The sequence below is a fragment of the Epinephelus fuscoguttatus genome, linkage group LG19 (assembly GCF_011397635.1).
Source record: "Epinephelus fuscoguttatus linkage group LG19, E.fuscoguttatus.final_Chr_v1".
NCBI lineage: Eukaryota > Metazoa > Chordata > Actinopteri > Perciformes > Serranidae > Epinephelus > Epinephelus fuscoguttatus.
This window is the reverse complement of record NC_064770.1, coordinates 18,513,088-18,529,546: the sequence shown is the minus strand read 5'-3', so window position 1 is coordinate 18,529,546 and position 16,459 is coordinate 18,513,088. Positions and strand designations below refer to the sequence as shown.

General features: G+C 42.1%; 1 protein-coding gene across 1 annotated transcript in view; it reads right to left on the bottom strand.

Annotated features, from left to right (window-relative positions):
- Nucleotides 1–1,006: 1,006 nt before the first annotated feature.
- Nucleotides 1,007–16,459, bottom strand: part of baiap3 (BAI1 associated protein 3) — a 57,007-nt gene continuing 41,554 nt past the window's right edge. Inside the window, exons 17-34 of the mRNA XM_049560567.1 lie at nt 14,230–14,320; nt 13,918–13,974; nt 12,496–12,593; nt 12,332–12,383; nt 12,062–12,213; nt 11,786–11,909; nt 11,020–11,160; nt 10,777–10,872; nt 10,295–10,510; nt 8,843–8,911; nt 8,663–8,742; nt 6,234–6,342; nt 5,637–5,708; nt 2,278–2,361; nt 1,855–1,975; nt 1,653–1,776; nt 1,362–1,567; nt 1,007–1,171 (exon numbers count right to left, since the gene is read on the bottom strand). Of these exons, the coding sequence (XP_049416524.1) occupies nt 1,068–1,171; nt 1,362–1,567; nt 1,653–1,776; nt 1,855–1,975; nt 2,278–2,361; nt 5,637–5,708; nt 6,234–6,342; nt 8,663–8,742; nt 8,843–8,911; nt 10,295–10,510; nt 10,777–10,872; nt 11,020–11,160; nt 11,786–11,909; nt 12,062–12,213; nt 12,332–12,383; nt 12,496–12,593; nt 13,918–13,974; nt 14,230–14,320 (1,996 nt within the window). The 3' untranslated portion in view covers nt 1,007–1,067. The remainder of the gene's footprint in view (nt 1,172–1,361; nt 1,568–1,652; nt 1,777–1,854; nt 1,976–2,277; nt 2,362–5,636; nt 5,709–6,233; nt 6,343–8,662; nt 8,743–8,842; nt 8,912–10,294; nt 10,511–10,776; nt 10,873–11,019; nt 11,161–11,785; nt 11,910–12,061; nt 12,214–12,331; nt 12,384–12,495; nt 12,594–13,917; nt 13,975–14,229; nt 14,321–16,459) is intronic.

Sequence of the window (16,459 nt, the reverse complement as noted above, 5' to 3'; positions counted from 1 at the left end):
AACATATGGATTAGTAGCTCATTAACTGTTAAGTTGACAACACAGATTGAAGCAGTACAAAGGTCAATCATTTCCTCATTGGGATATCAGTTCTCTAAATGAACCTGTTCATTGTTCAATACATTTTCCTCTTCAACATGTGACAGATTAATTTGTTTCTGTCACTGTGCTGACTTTGTACAACTTTATATCAGTGTGCTGTTCCCGGCGAAACTGTTTCTGCAGAGATGTCAGCTCACTGGCGTCAGACTGCAGGAAGGAAGTGAATAAAAAGAATTTGTCCTCCCTCTAGAAGGTTTTTGGCCTCTTCAATGACCCATCATGAGCGTTGCGAAGAGCAATCTGAAAAGTCGAATGAACCCGAGCTGTAGCGTGTGCCTCAGGGGAGTATTAGGCCTCCCTGCTGCTGAGCTGTCAGACTGACCTTAAAACACCCAGTCTCAGAAAGGGCAATCCCCCAAAGCTATGTGTGTCTTCATGATTTCCTTCATGACAGGTATTTTTATTCATACCTGTTTGTTAGTACCCCACTGTGTAATCAGGAAAATCAGTGTGGGTTCAAGCTTTCACATCCTAAATAGGCTTTCATGCAGTTTATCTCCACAATGTCCACAGACAGTGTGAAAAGTCTCAATACCTGTTAAACTCCCCTGCAACTAATGTGAGGTATAGATTTAGACTTTGACTGAATACTATTGGATACATAAGCTACTTCCACAAAATAATTCTGAATCTATCATATCAAAGATCATACAACAAATATAACAATTACCTAATTACAAAAAATATAGACTAGTAACATTTAGGATTAACTATCCATTCAATTCTAAAATATAGTTTAAGTGAGACAGCATAAGGTTGCACAGTGACAGGATGTTCATCTCCCAGTTAGAAAACAGCGATATGCTTCACTGCTTTCTTTTTTTATCTTTTCATTTTGGTATAATTACTGAACAAACAATAACATTGGAAATAAAAATTCAAATATTGTAAACATCGTACCGGTACAAAAGCACATGTCGCAAGACGTGGTCAGAAAACATCAACACAGGCAGCGCTGACAGCTTTTACTCCTCCTCCATTGACTTCTCAATCTCCTTCAGCCTGCGGACAAACTCCTGAGCCTCCCTGTCTCCGATGCGAGCGTCCAGCATCCTCATGATTGGCTTTTCTGGAGGGGGAGAGCAAACAGATGAGAGTAGATCCGACACCTGACACAAATATCTCCAGATTGAATGGCTTTTCATGTTGTATTGGAGAAGTAATTGGAAACCCAGACCTACACCCCTCTGGTCTCCCAAGGAGCCAATATTATGTTTGTGTAAAACAAAGAGCTTGATACAGCCTGGGGCTATATGTACCACTGGGTTTACTGCGAGACAGGTGGAGAATGACAGGCTGGACGCTTTTGCCGGCAGCTGAGGCGTTCGGTCTCCCCGGCCAGCAGAAGTCACTGAGAGGAGCCACGGCTTCACCGGCAAAGTCGTTGGTGGAAAGCCAGTCGTAGTCCATCACAGTGAAGGTCAAACAGGCAAACCTGTGTCTGTACTGTTCCGGACTGACGTGGCTGGAAGACACAAGATGCAAAACAAATCAGGCTGAAATCAGGGTATGCCCAAATAGAAGGAGTGAGAGAGGAAAACAGTACTCACAAGTAAAAGAGCTCATCGAAAACTGGGTGCAGGGTCTTCAGTTTCACTTGTGTGCGTTGACTCTTGGCCATAGGGAAGAGGTGGTGAGGACAGATTTCTACTATGACAAATGGGTCACTCAGACCTGCAGATGTCCAGAAAAAATGAGTGAAAACTCAACTTTAAAATAGCGACATGTGCTATATTATATTTTGACTCTTACCATTAGCATCCAGCGCCAGGATATCTGCAGCGTGCAGAATCTCCACCGTCAGTCTCTGCTCCGGAGCATCGTAGTAGCACTTTACACTGATCCGACCATAACGTGTGTGTTTGAGTGTTTTCTGAAACATTACAGACAGGTTATAATAATCAGCATACCATTGAAAACATGTTATAATAACATGTAAAAGCACAACACATTTTCAGTTTCAAAAGCAGAAATAAGTTGAAGGAATTATTCAAAGCATGTATCAGTCTAAGTGCTGCATTGTCTGACAGCATCTTGTTTTTCCAACAGTCCAGGAGAATTTCAATCAGAAGAAAAACAACACAAGACAGAGTGTTGTGTGTTGTGTCCAATCAATACGTCTCTGTGCACCTTAGGGCTAAAATCAAAGTGTTAGCCTGGTAAGTTGAAACACACCTGGTGAGAAATCTTCTCCAGATAGTACTGTTCAATCAGCTCAAAGGAGGAACATTTATTCAGCCTCAGCTCCTCATCCAGGACCTAAAGCAGCACCGTCAGAAAGGGAGTCAAGTCAGGTCAAATATATGTCTATATATTTGCATTTAACACAATGCAAGTTGACCAAAGTGCTGTGCAAAATTAGAGAGAATAAAAACAGGTCAACAGAGCAGACAAGAAAATAATGCTCATACCCAGGCAGAGACCAAGATAAAAGCGATGAGTAATGCAAAAACTAACAAAAGACCAATTATTAGTACATTCAGAAGCCAAAGAAAATAGGTGGGCCTTGAGCTTTGCTTTGAATGACTCAGTAGAACGGGCAGATCTGATGTGGTGGAGCAGTTTGTTTCCAGACTGGGGCCCGTGACTAAAAAGGTTACCCCTAAGCTTGCGCCGAGCCCAAGGGAAGACCAAAAATGACAGGTCAGAACACCTGAGTGACCTAGGTGAGGTTAGGTCAGACAGGTAAAAGAGAGCTCATTCATTAAGTGCTAATTAGACAACTAGTAAAGTCTTGAATTTTAAAACTGACAAGGAGTATGGATGAAACATGCTCATGTATACGGGAACCAGTTAAGAAAGTTGCCTCACTGTTCTGCACAAACTGCAGATGTGAAAGAGAGGACTGACTGACTCCCACGTACAAGTAGTTACAACAGTCAAGGCGAGCAGTAATAAAAGCATGGATTATTTTTCATGATGTTGAAGTGACAAAAAGAGTTTTACTTCACTAAGGCTCACAGTTGGAAAATGCTGCCTCTCACCACAGAATTGATCTGATTTTCAGAGTCAAAAATTGTCCCAAGGTTTTGGTTTCACAAAGGATGACAGTGAGCAGAGACTTTCACACAGAAAGCTGGTGGATTAGGGGGGCCAAAGAGAACCACCTCAATTTTTAGTCTGTTTAGTATCAAGATGTTTTGAAGCATCCAGTCTGTAATGTCCTACAAACAGTCAAATAGAGGCTGCAATGCATGGCCAAGGGTTGTGGCTATTTAGCTGGAAGAATAGCTGGATATTGTCCACAACACAAAGGAAGGAGATGCTGTGCTTCCTAATAAGGGAACCCAGTGAGAGCATACAGAGAGAGAAGAAAAGAGGCACAAGATCAGAGCCCTGAGGGACTCCGCAGGTAAGAAGGGGCAAAGGAGGAAGAAGCATTCCCCCACACAAACACAGAGACTTATGTTATCCAGATGTGACTTAAACCATTTCAGGGCTGTTCCCTGCACCCAAACCCATTGTTCAAGTCTGGTAATAAGCAATTCATGATAGACTGTTTTAAATGCCACACTATGATTTAAAGTATTCAAATAGAATAGTCCCCTTGTCTGCTACTACTAGCAAATGATTGTGAACTCCTAAAAGAGCTGCTTCAGTGCTATGTTGCTCCCTAAAACCAGATTGAAAGGCTCTGAATAGTAAATTCTTGTTTAAAAGAGATGGAGTTGCTGGTAAATATCTTTTTCCTGTATTTTGGATCTTTGAACAGAAAATCCCGCACACTGCTCTTGCTCAGCTTCTCCGTTTTGGTCCTCCTGGACTTTCGTCAAGAGTGTTCAACACCATTACTTACATTACATTACTGAGCTTAAATGGAGACTGTTCCACCCATTTCGCAGGTGTGCACAGGTGTGGGGGAATTAATCAGCCGTGTTTCTCAGTAATTGACAACAGCCTGTGCACCATATGTCACATCCCCAACAAAGGAAACAAGGGACAAGAAGAACATAGGAAAAACCTAGACATCTAATTCTCCTTACACAATAAACATTTACAAGATTATTTACACAAAATGTTAATCCTATGAATGAACACATCAGCCTTGTAGTTCTCATAAATCATTCAAAATGTTCAATACTCTTACGCCGTGCATTATAAATTGGTCTTTTAAGAGCCCCAAATCCATTATAGCATGACATGTCATGGTATCTCATCATTTAATCCTTTGGGAGATACAGTTTGCTGATTAAATATCCAGTATACTTCTCTTCTGCTAAGCATTTCTTCAATATTACCACCTCTCTCTGGCAGAGTAACTTTTTCAATGCCCTGTATTTTGGATCAAAATTGAAGCTTGGAATTTAGAGAAAATCATTACGGTCACAGTTGTTAATTTAGGGAGGGTTTAAACCAGTGCGTGTTTAATACACAAGGAAAACAACCTGAGGAAAGATAACAACTCAAAATAGAAAGGATATTGGGACCCACAATATCAATCTTTTAGTAGGAGTGAAGGGATGTGGTCAAAAGGGCAGGTTGTGGGCTTCAGATGACAAATTACTTTCCGCACAGAGGAAAGAGGCACAGGTTTTTAACTGATTAAAAAGAGACAGGGATATAGGATGATGAAGAGGTAGAAGAGATGATGGTGAGATTTTTCTTCCAATAACAACTATCTTGTTGATAAAGAAATTTAGGAAATTTTCACAAGTTACTGTAGAGGGGTCAAGAATAAGCGGCAACCTCCAGGGCTGAAAAATAAGGCCAACATGGTGCAAAAGACTGCAGTTCCTAGAACGGCCACTTGAGGCTGGCTCCAAGAGCTAGTCAGTCCCTGTAAACACCCATATTAAAATAACCAACTTTACAGCAGAAATACACGTTTACAGTGTGGTCCAAAAAACGGGTTTGGTCGCTATTACTTGTTTTCAACTTTGTGTTAAGAGGGTGGTGGTTTATTAGAGTGACAGTGTTGGTTTAGGTAACGTAACTATGGTGTAAGCCCTGATTCACAGAGCATAGGTGTCGCCATAGCTATCACTATTTTAGTGTGTTTTCAGTTCATGAAAGTTAATAGTTTTGGTTGTCTAAAAAGTCTTGTTCAGTGCTTGTTTCTACTTAAAGACCTGAAGAAGTTGGATATTCAGTTTTTCTGGTAAATACATTTTGTTTTATTGGATTAAGCCTGTTTTTCATGAACAAAAATTAGCATTAGCATTAATATATAATATATATTAATATATATTGACCATCTAGCCGTAAATGCATTGTGCTAACCAAGCTAGCAGCTAGCATTAGGGTTATCTTCATCCTCTTGTCTAAACATGGTCACTTCCGGCTCCAAAAATCCAAAATAGTGACAGCCAAAATGCCAAGCTTAAGGCATTAAATGGGAGACCATGAGCCAGTGGGTGACGTCACAGAGGCTTTTTTATTATTATGTTATACAGCTAGGAATGGTATTGTCAATTGTGTTAATGGCAGCATTTTTAGTGCTAAATAGGACTTTGGGTCTATGGCAGTCATTCAATATTAAGTCAGAGAAGTCATAGACAAAGACAAATAACACCTTAAGCAAGCAAACAGCTTACCTTATAGTCTCCACTCTTCATGTCTTCCAGGGAAAGACCCTCTCCCTTGGCATGCAGGAACTGCAACAGGGTCTAAAGCATTCAAGTAAACAAACATAAATATAGAACTTGAGAGCTGGGATTCATCAGAGTTATCCCTCAAAGTTTAATAAATGGAAGTCTAATCACAGTAGAAAGACATGTTGTTCACACAAACAGCATGAAACCTCTGGCAGACAAACACGATATCTGTCTGCCAAACTCCAAACTCAGCCCTCATGAGTAGCACGCCATGACTTTTCATGCAAATCTGTCACGTCCAATGCCAGCTGGTTAAATTGGCATCAGAATATACAATAGCTCCCAAATTGTCATTCATAAGGGAACTCACTTTGGCACTGAACTACTACCTTGCGACTTCATAAATATCTAATGTATGCTGATGACTGCACGACAGCAAGCACAGAGAGCTAATTAAAGGATGATGGTAACAGTAGTCATGATTATCTGTACAGAGTTGACACATCTTTTTAAGCAGAATTCTCCTCTTAGTCAAATTATGCCAGGCTGGAAATACCCATTAAAAAAAGAATTGTGAGATAAAATGCAATCACTGACCTCCACTGTGTACTGGAAGCGGTTGTAGAACTCCACCTGAACACCTCTGTTTTCTGCGACAGCGTCCAGGATCATCCGCAGGAGCAGCTCCCACATGCTTTGGAGAACCCTACGAGGCAGCAGACACAGTGAGACGCCCACACTTATTTGTTTACCAGCTCTTCCGATAACACCCCTGTACCCTAACTTAGCCTCCTGTACGTTTTCACAGAGAACAGCTCGATAATGATAGGTTGTAATGCAAAACATGTCTGAGGGGTATTGTTACTGTGACAAAGCTTACACAGTACTCGCAGCATCTTATTTGCTGAGCTCTCACACTTTGCACCTAGTACTATCAAACACATTACATCTGATTTAGAGAAGAGGAAACAGGTTGTATGATTATGTAACTTGATGTAAGGATACCTCTATCGATATCTATCAATTTAAGGTGTGCCAACATTTCCCCAGTCCATCCATCCATCCATTTCATGTGTTTAACAAGGGCCAGGTCATGGGGGCAGCGGACTGAACAAAGTATTTCAGACGTCCAGCTCCCCAGCAACTGTTTCCAGGTCCTCCCGGGGATCCCAAGGACTTCCCAGGCCAGATGAGATATATAATCCCTCCATTTTGTTTTGGGACTAACCCAGGGCCTCCTACCACGTGGACATGCCTGGAAAACCCAGGAGGCATCCTGATCGGATGCCCGAACCAACTGGCCCGTTTTGATGCGAAGGAACAGCGGCTTTACTCCGAGCTTCCTCCGGATGTCTGAACTCCACATGTGTAGGATTGATTTAGTCTTCCCTTCTCCTTTGTGTCTTAAATAGCTCATGTGTTTCAGCAACATTCCTGCTCATGTTCAAAACTCTCTGCACATTCAAAACATATTCCACATATGTGTGTGACCAGAGATTTCGAGAATTAAGTCAAGAAGAGAGGCCCAAAATAATTAAATATATATGTATATATATATATATATATATATATATATATATATTTATTCTCTACTCTAGTCCATCTATGTCTTGTTCCAGTAGCCCATTTCTCATTAGGTTGCCCTGGCTCCTTAAAACCTGACGCAGACCTTGTTGAGCCAGTATGACTCTTGTGTTTGCATTCACTCATCCTGAGGTAGGCTAGCAGCATTAAGAACCTTGCCTAAGAATCCAGACTGGATATGTGTTGCCTTGCCCTGACTGGGAATTGAATCCCTGATCTTCCACGCCAAAGTCAGTACGTCAAGTCTTAACCACTGAGCTAACCAGCTGCTGCAGCAACAGAAGAAGGCAGCGGTGAAAAATGTAGCCATCCAAAATGACAGCAACATCAGCAAGAAGGAAAATGAGAAGCTCAAAAAAAAAAAAAGGGCTGAAGGAAGAGCTAGAAAAGATGTAGGGAGTAAAGGCAACAGTGGTGCCAGTGGTAATCGGAGCACTGGGGGCTGTGACCCACAAACTGGGAGAGTGGCTCCAGCAGATTCCAGGTACAACATCTGAGGAACAGCTAAGATACCGCGCAGAACCCTCAAAATCCCAGGCCGAGCTTGAGGAAGACACACCACCAGCTCAACACATCTGATCAGGCATAAATCTCACCCTTGTATGGCTAATTGTCAAAAGAAATTCATCGGTAGATATAGCGCAGCTCCTGGCCGCTTCCCTCAGCTTTCAGTTGGAAGAACACATAAAGACACAGAGCTACTAATCAGGGGAAAGACACTACACTGCAGTCCAAACTTTTCACAGGTCAAAATAACTGTAGGCTACAGTTTCCATGACCTGTCAGAAAACGCTACAACATGCCTCAAGAACAATTCACTGAAAACTATTTCTTATCTAGTGGGAATATGAGGGCGTTAACCCTTTGTAGAGCTATATGAAATCACATTTAATTCAAACGCATATGCAGTTAATGTCAAATTAGTGGTGAGGACAAATTTAGGCCATCAGGAAAGTGATACAGACAACCCCACTGTCCCTACCATTAATTACACCTATGCTGATGATGCAGTGTTATATGTATTCAAACAGTTGGTAACAGACTGGTCAAGAGTCCTGTGCTACAGTGACGCACATTTCAAGCTGGCTAGTCAAATCATGATTCAGGCCTAATGTCAAAAAATAAATACCTACCACTGGGAGGTGCTGTAGTGGCTTTAATGCTTTGCTGTACAAGTGCCTCCTTTAACTATTCTTTTATTATGTGCTACATGTGTTATGAGTTTATGTTGTGAATTCTGTCTTGTTTGTGTTTCATAATTACATACTTAGTGATTCCTTTTATCATCAGCTGCACAGGCACACCAGATGGAGATGAGCAATTAGGCAGAATGTGGCACAATTATCAGAATAGTTATTAAAATTAATTTGCATTGTCCCTGTCAAACAGAAAATAAATGAAGTCATATTTGTAGCGAGGAGAGGGAGGGAGAAAGTAATTACCTAGTCAGAGTCTCCTTCACAAGGTTTTCAGTGAGGATGACCATAGTGTCTTGTAAGTACTTCATAAGAGGAGACACAGCCTGGAAAAAAATGTCACATTAACATACATTACATATACCCGGGCTGCATACACCACGGATACAGGAATGAATTCTGTAGAGAGCCACTACTGGGTCTTACGTCATCGTTGTTGATTGAGTCTGGAGAGAGGCTGATGTGCTGGATGTACCTTCGCAGCTCCGGCAGCATCTGCATAGAAATATTCTCTCATACATGGGCATGCAGGTGCATACAGTATAGACACAATTCTGTGCATTATGCATATGAAGTTACAGAAAGTCACACAATTTTGCAAAAGGTTTACATAATACGAAATTGTGCAGTGTAAGATTTCAATGCAAAACACCCAAGCACATCATATGTCCTCTGAACAGTAGAAATAGATCATAGGGAGAGGCCTGACTCCCATTATTATTGGATGCAAACTTTATAAAAAAAAAATAAGTCAATTCTCGAAAAACTAAACACAAAACAGTACTGCGTTAAGTGATGAACATGAATTTTTGCCAATATGTGCAGTATTTTTGAACATATATCATTAAGTCACTGCTTGCAAACCTCACCTCACAAATGGCGTTACAAAAGCCCCATGTCCACAGAGCGGTGTGGTACAGTTAAGTTCGGTATGCTTTGTTTCCGTTTCCACTGTGAAAAGTTGTGGATGATATATACCATACCATACCGTTACCATTTTTGGTCCCCCCTCTGTTGGGGTACCTAGCACACAGATCTGGTACTAAAAGGCAGAGCTGTGAACACCACTGTTCATACTGTGGCAAGTCTTACATACATTAGTAAACTATAACTATAAAAATAAAGGATGTTTTACTGCCTTTCACAACAGCTGTAGTCTGAGAAAAATATCTTTCACTGGGCCGACTGCCAGCGACTTTTAAGTTGGAACGTTTACTTGTAATGTTACTCAATGCATGAGGTGAGGATGTGAATCAATCAACACACCTTAAGTTTCAATGTGACAACTTTGACCATTACTTCAGTTTTTAATTGTTTCTCTTGGATGACACAAACTTTTAGTAATGAGTGGATCTCCAAGTGTTTAAGATCATTTCGACAGATTATGTGAACTGCATATATTCTAATCTTTGCTCTGAGAAAAAAAAAAAAAGGCATAGCGGAGCATTGATCCTGTGGGCTCCGGCCGGCTGCTCTTCCCTGAGAAGGGCTAAATGCACAAACATGCTATTTTTAAATATCTCATCAAGAGAGACTCTCACTGCAGCCTGTTCTATTTGTTTTGAAAATGTTGGTGTGCAACTTTGAGGTGCAGACTTGCATCTGTGTCACCGGTAATGAAGGAATACAGTGAGGGCTGGATGGAGCAGTGAGTGACAATAACTGCGCCAACATTGAAAGGTACTCTCTGCGGTGGAAACGCTACATGGACCTAGGGTCTAGGTATCATGTCTGAAGGGTTACTATTGGTTCCAAGGTACCATACCGAAAGTGTTTGGTGGAAACGGGGTTAAAGTTTTCACTGGCAGTAACCAACTGCTCTATATGTGCACCATGTCTCATACTGATTTCCAGGTATTCATGCTTTCAGCTCCGCACCTTGTCGGTGAGCAGCGTGATGAGACGTTTGGCTTCTCTCTGCAGGTCCAGGTCCATGTTGAACAGCTGCCCATTGAGAGCCTTGCAAACCTGCTCCTTCCCCTCCACCCCACAGGACTCCTCCATGGCCCGCTCCACACCTTGCCAGTCCAGGTCACGAGGCAGGTGACCCAGGAAAACTCGCACATGCTCTGTGTTGTTCAGGGCGATGCAGAGCTAGCAGAAAGCGAGGAGGAGCAAAAGAGGAGAAACAGAGGGTGGAGGTGGAGAAACAAAGAAGGAAAAGAAGCAGGGCTACAGAGAAGTGGAGGGACGGGATGCCAGTGTAAATGATTGACGATGACAAGAGGCAACTACGATTTTTTTTTTTTTTATCTGATCTGCTGTTGAGCCCTTTGTGTTGCCAGGAAGAACACTTGCTGACATTTACTTCCCACGTCATTGCATGCCCTCCCCCTGTTCTGCCTTGCTACAGGCGTTACCTGCACTGTGAAGCTCTTGTGGTCTCGGCCCAGCTGGTTCCTCTCAATCTTGCGTGTTATCATCTCTGAGTAGCACACAGCTTCACTACAGAAATTCTGTGAAGAGTAAAATACCAGTCATAGTCTCCTTTTTGATTCTGACTCCATCACCAATAAAGTCTTCTGTGTGTAAGTAAGTGAGTCTGTTTATATATGTGCTGGTTGCGCGTACATGAGTGTGGAAACACTGGAAGCAGCACTCACGTCTGTCAAACGAGTGACAAAGATGAAGGCCCCCGCAGAGTCTGGCCAGGCCAGCTGGAGCCAGATCTCGCGTACCTGGCTGAAGCATGTTGTCACCTCTACAGCTGAGGAGCTGTGTTTGGCCTGCTGCACCGGCTCGAGCTGCTCACAAAGCACATTAAAACACAAAATATAACATGCATAGTTTATAGTCGGTGAATAAAACTGAAAATTCATATGAACACTGCCTCAAGACAGAACAACAACTTGGAAAGATGGCAAAAATTTTGGTACATGACCTGCTCACTTTAGAGTCATGTACACAGAAACATGGTGGACGAAAGTAAATGTCAATGTTAATGGTAAGAAACCTTTTAATAATTCATGTATTGCATATCAATTTTTGTTCACATGTAATTTATAATACGGTATTAGACTGTAACCATTAGTTGCTGACCTCGTAAAGTGACTTAGATTAGTTAGAGAAGTTATTTATAAGCATTAACCCTGATAAAAAGTCAGTTAGAGCAATATTTTAGTGGTCTTAGGGGATCAACAAGTGCTGGACAAAATTATTTTGTAATATAAAGCTATTAACTTTTTTTGTTTTGTTTAAACGTTCTCAGGGATAAAATGCTGCACATCTTGGAGTGTGTTGTTTTCACATTACGACTTAAAAGCTCTTGAACACACCAAAGTCATGGAACGTCCTCCCAACATCCCAACAATGGGACCATCCGAGGAGTGTATCTGCCTACTGTACATCTTTATTATAGTAGCCTCTCACCTTGTCTGTTTCCACTGCTTTACGAATTCTGTCACAGGATCTGTCATGAACGATCTGCAGCCACTTATGAATCGAGGACTTGAACCAGTTATGAAAGCCTGTCAGGGCCAACATTTTAGCATCCCTGTTAGAGAAGAACACAAGTCCTGTTTTTAATAAATTCAAAGCAGAAGAAAAAGTTGTACTTTCCTCGCTGTCATTTCAAACAAATAACCACGAGTCAGAGCCTTTTACGCTGCTGTGTGAATTGTCATGAGAGTCGAATTGAGAACCAACTTGAGAGGAAGAAACTCCCGAAAGCCTTTGAGGATCTTCAAGGACATGAAGAGCTCAAAGATGGTCTCTCCCATTGTCTGAGTCAGTCTGGAGCTCTCCTGCTCCAGAGTCCCACAAACCCGCTCCATTGCTACATTTACATCATCGGCTACCTGGGGGATGAAAGAACGTGCTTGTGTTCAAGTGCTTATGTCAAAGCTGACAGCGAGACTCAGACAGGCTTTGGAGGACTTGTTCACAAGGACTTTCATGTCACTTTCAATGACTTACCTGTTTCTCCAACTGTCTGTATGATATGCTGAAGAAATCTACTTTTACCGCACTGTGAGAAGAAACAAAGGATGAAACAGCTTCTGTCCAGCAATAACAAATCCAAATCAATGTTTCGACATTTCTACATTGTTTTTCTTGAGATGAACTCTGTTGATATTTACCTGTAGAAGAGTTTGTTGTAGATGTTCTGGGCTCTCTGTACGTCTGCACACGCAGCATCAACCACCTGAACCAGCTTCTTCAGCTGCTCCTCCAGAGTCTATGTTGTTAATACATGAACATCCTAAATATCAACTCTCAAGCCACAGTAAGTAAAATTATAAAATGCATGATTTCAATCGCTCCATATTAAAGTAAAACTCCACCCCAAAATGATTATTTGTATATCAATTACTCACCCCATGGTACTTTGAATCAATAAAGAAAACTTTTGGTTTCTTGCATTCCTCCACAGTGGATAAAGAAATGAATGAATGAATGCATTGAAGTCATTGGGGTCCGCAAATAACGACAGCAAAATTCTATCAAAACATCTGTTTACAAACTCTCTCACAGCTCATGCAGTATATTACAAGTCTCATTTACCTCTGTCATATGCTCAGTACTGTCGGAAACCGGTGGATTGCCCTCTCTGGGTTGGGGGAGAGTTACTGCCTCAAGCGAGGGAGTTCAAGTATCTTGGGGTCTTGTTCACGAGTGAGGGTAGAATGAGGCGTGAGATGGATTGGCGGGTCGGTGCGGCTTCTGCAGTGATGCGGGCGCTACGCCGGTCTGTCGTTCTGGTCCATCTATGTCCCAACCCTCACCTATGGTCATGAACTCCAGGTAGTCACCGAAGAAATGAGATTGCGGATACAAGCGGTGGAAATGAGTTTCCTATGTGGGGTGGCTGGGCTCAGCCTTAGAGATAGGGTGAGGAGCTCAGACATCTGGAAGGAGCTCGGAGTAGAGCCGCTGCTCCTTCGCGTTGAAAGGGGTCAGTTGAGGTGGTTCGGGCATCTGATCAGGATGCCTCCTAGGCGCCTCCCAGTGGAGGTGTCCCGGGCACGTCCCACTGGTAGGAGGCCCAGGGCAGACCCAGAACACGCTGGAGGGATTACATACTGTATCTCATCTGGCCTGGGAACACCTTGGAGTCCCCCAGGAAGAGATGGAAAGCGTTTCCGGGGAGAGGGATGTCTGGGGTGCTTTGCTTGGCCTGCTGCCCTCACGACCCGGCCCCGGATAAGCGGATGAAAATGGATGGATGGATGGATGGATGGATGGATGGATATGCTCAGTGCTTCCCAAACACATGCAATTTTGTTAAAACCTTACTACTTACTACACTTCCACATAAACAGTCTCCCACATAGACGAGTTGTGCACCAGGCAAGCAAATTTTAAATCTGCTCATGCATTCAATTAAACCTCCCACTCCTTCCGTCACTGGCCAGGAGTTCTGCTGTTACTCACCCACTTCCTGTCACTTCCTGAATGTTCTGATATAGTTTTTCTGTTGTTAAACACGGCCCCCTTTGAGTAACTAATATACAAATGGTAATTTTAGGGGTGAGGTATTCCTTCAATAAGTAATAACTTACCCCTTCCTCTGGTTTATATTGTGCAATTAAGTTCTCATACCACTCCGCAGTTCCTTTCTGTTGAAATAATAAGACAGATTAAAGAGAATAAATGAGTTAATTAAAGGTGTCCTGGGGAGTATGGTACTGCACTCTGATAGCTCTGTTTTCTTAGTGTATATGCCTCTTCTTTGTGCTGCTTTCATGGAATACAAAGATATGAGTTGACCTGCTAATCAAGACATTTGTTTGCAGTACAACGACCCCTCAGTTTAAAAACTTGATGGGATACCGTTAAGTGAACCTACAGTAAAACAAATATTTCATTGTTACCTTGGCAGCAGTAGTGATGTCCAGATGCAGTTCATTTCGAAGAGGACATACAGTCTTAAAGGCCCGCATGTTTTGCATGTAGCCAATCCCCCTGACATTCACAGACAAGAAAAACGCCAATTACAATACAAGACTGCTTTCGGGTCACGTATATGCTGGTTCCAAATCATATTGTTCATAGAATATAAAACATGAAAGAAGCACAGACACTGTAGTCTCGCTAAATTATTTCCGCTCTAATTGTATGCAGGATCCGGGGCTGTCTCTGCAGGGGAGGAGAGACGCAACTTTGACTGTTAGCTGAGTCACTCTGTGTTTGTGTGTGTGTGTTTCTGAGAGGTGCAGAGATGATCTTCCTTGAGGTGTTGATCACTTGGGCAGAGCTGGTCTATTAAAAAACAGTCTTCTCCAAATCAGTCCGACATGGCAACATGAACTTTAATAATTAGCTGATTTTACTGGATGGACTTCGTGTGGAACAGACTTCCCTAATTTGGTGTGTTTCACTGATCTAACATCCTTTCTTTGTGTGATGATACCTCAGTGCCAAGTCGGTTTCTTCAGAGCAGAACAGCAGTATTGAGCAGACTGCCGTCAAATTAAGCACAGGTGCCCATGGGCTTTCATGGACACAAGCTTTCTGGTTAAAATTCCCTGATGGCCAAAACATTGGTTGATGACAATCTGTCTACAGATTAATGCTCGGATTTCCATGAAACTCACTGGGGTTATTCACATTTCCCATAAGATGATGCTTATGATTAGGTGATTTCCCCAAGCTAAAGGCTCCACAAAGAATATCAAAATCTACATCTAGACATACCACCTTTAATTTGCTGAGCACATTAATGCTTTGACAGGGTAAGCCTCTATGATACTCATGACTGTATGGCCCTTGGACCGGTGTATATGAAAGGGTTTGGTCATTGATTTTACCAGTGGATTGGGAGCATTATATCATAGGGAATAGTACATGTTATGTAAGGTATGTATGTATTTGCTTCTGACTACAATATGTTGCTTCAAATAAATTATTTTCAAAGGGGCAGTTCAACCCAAAACCTAGTTTTCCTCTTACCTGTAGTGCTATTTATCAATCTGGATAAAAAAATATGTTTGAAAAACTTAACAGCACCAGACTTTGTTGGGAGCAGTTTTCCGGTAGGGACGATTTTCTTTCTGATGAATGACACCCTCCAACAGTATCACTGCACAGATCAAAGACGAGTATTCCCAACCTCGCTTCTGTCAACATGTGTGTACCCTTACCGGCCGTAAGCTAAATAAATAAATGGTGCGTGAAATTTTTTTTTTTCCAGTGGATGTCTTATATACAACATGACTGAGTTAACTGGAGTAGTTTCATGTCGTATCCGACAACGGGAGGCTTTTAACAGATGACGTCCTGATGTTAGCTTTGCTGCTGCTGTTAGCTGTCCCTGTCAGCTGCAGCCACTGATGCTTTCTAGACATCATGATTTCCCAAAACTGAATAAATACCACACATAGCAACACAAAACTGCTTTGCTAGCTCAATCATGTAACTAAGATATCCGCTGGATCTTTGGTGAAACTGCACTGATTTCAGCACCAGAGAGGAGATATCAGTTGCCAGATCTCGCAAGAGTGTGTTGTTGAGACAGAGACAGGTCTTGAACAAAGTAAATTTTCTCCTGATTTGTCCGTCTGAAATTTGCCATTTTGGTGTCGGAATGTTCTGAAGATATGTGGCTTGTGATAAATGGGTCCAATATTTGCTTCCGTGACTATGGGGCAAAAGAATCAACCATAATCTGTAATCACGTTCATTTCTCCCACTGAAGTCAATGGACTCAGGACCTGCTGTTAGTCTCCTAAAGGGGCGTGGTGGTCACGAACCCCACGTGACACTGATACGGGAAACTGACTCGCAGTGGACTGTCTTGTGTTATCCACCGTCTTTGTTGCCAGTCACAAGCACAATTCTCTCGTCCATGGGGAGAGTTTTCCAAATGTATCTTTTTGGCACTTTGAGCACTACAAGCTAAGTGCCACCTAGTTCCATTACATCCAGATGAAGGCAGACATCTCTAGGGCCGATATTTTCAACACTCGGCAACTTGCATCAAAACAATACAATATACGATATAGACGATACAATACAAGGCGATACGATACGATATGATACAATAAGGAAATTTGTCACTACAGGTAAGAGGAACAATATGTATATTTGATTTTAGGGTGGACT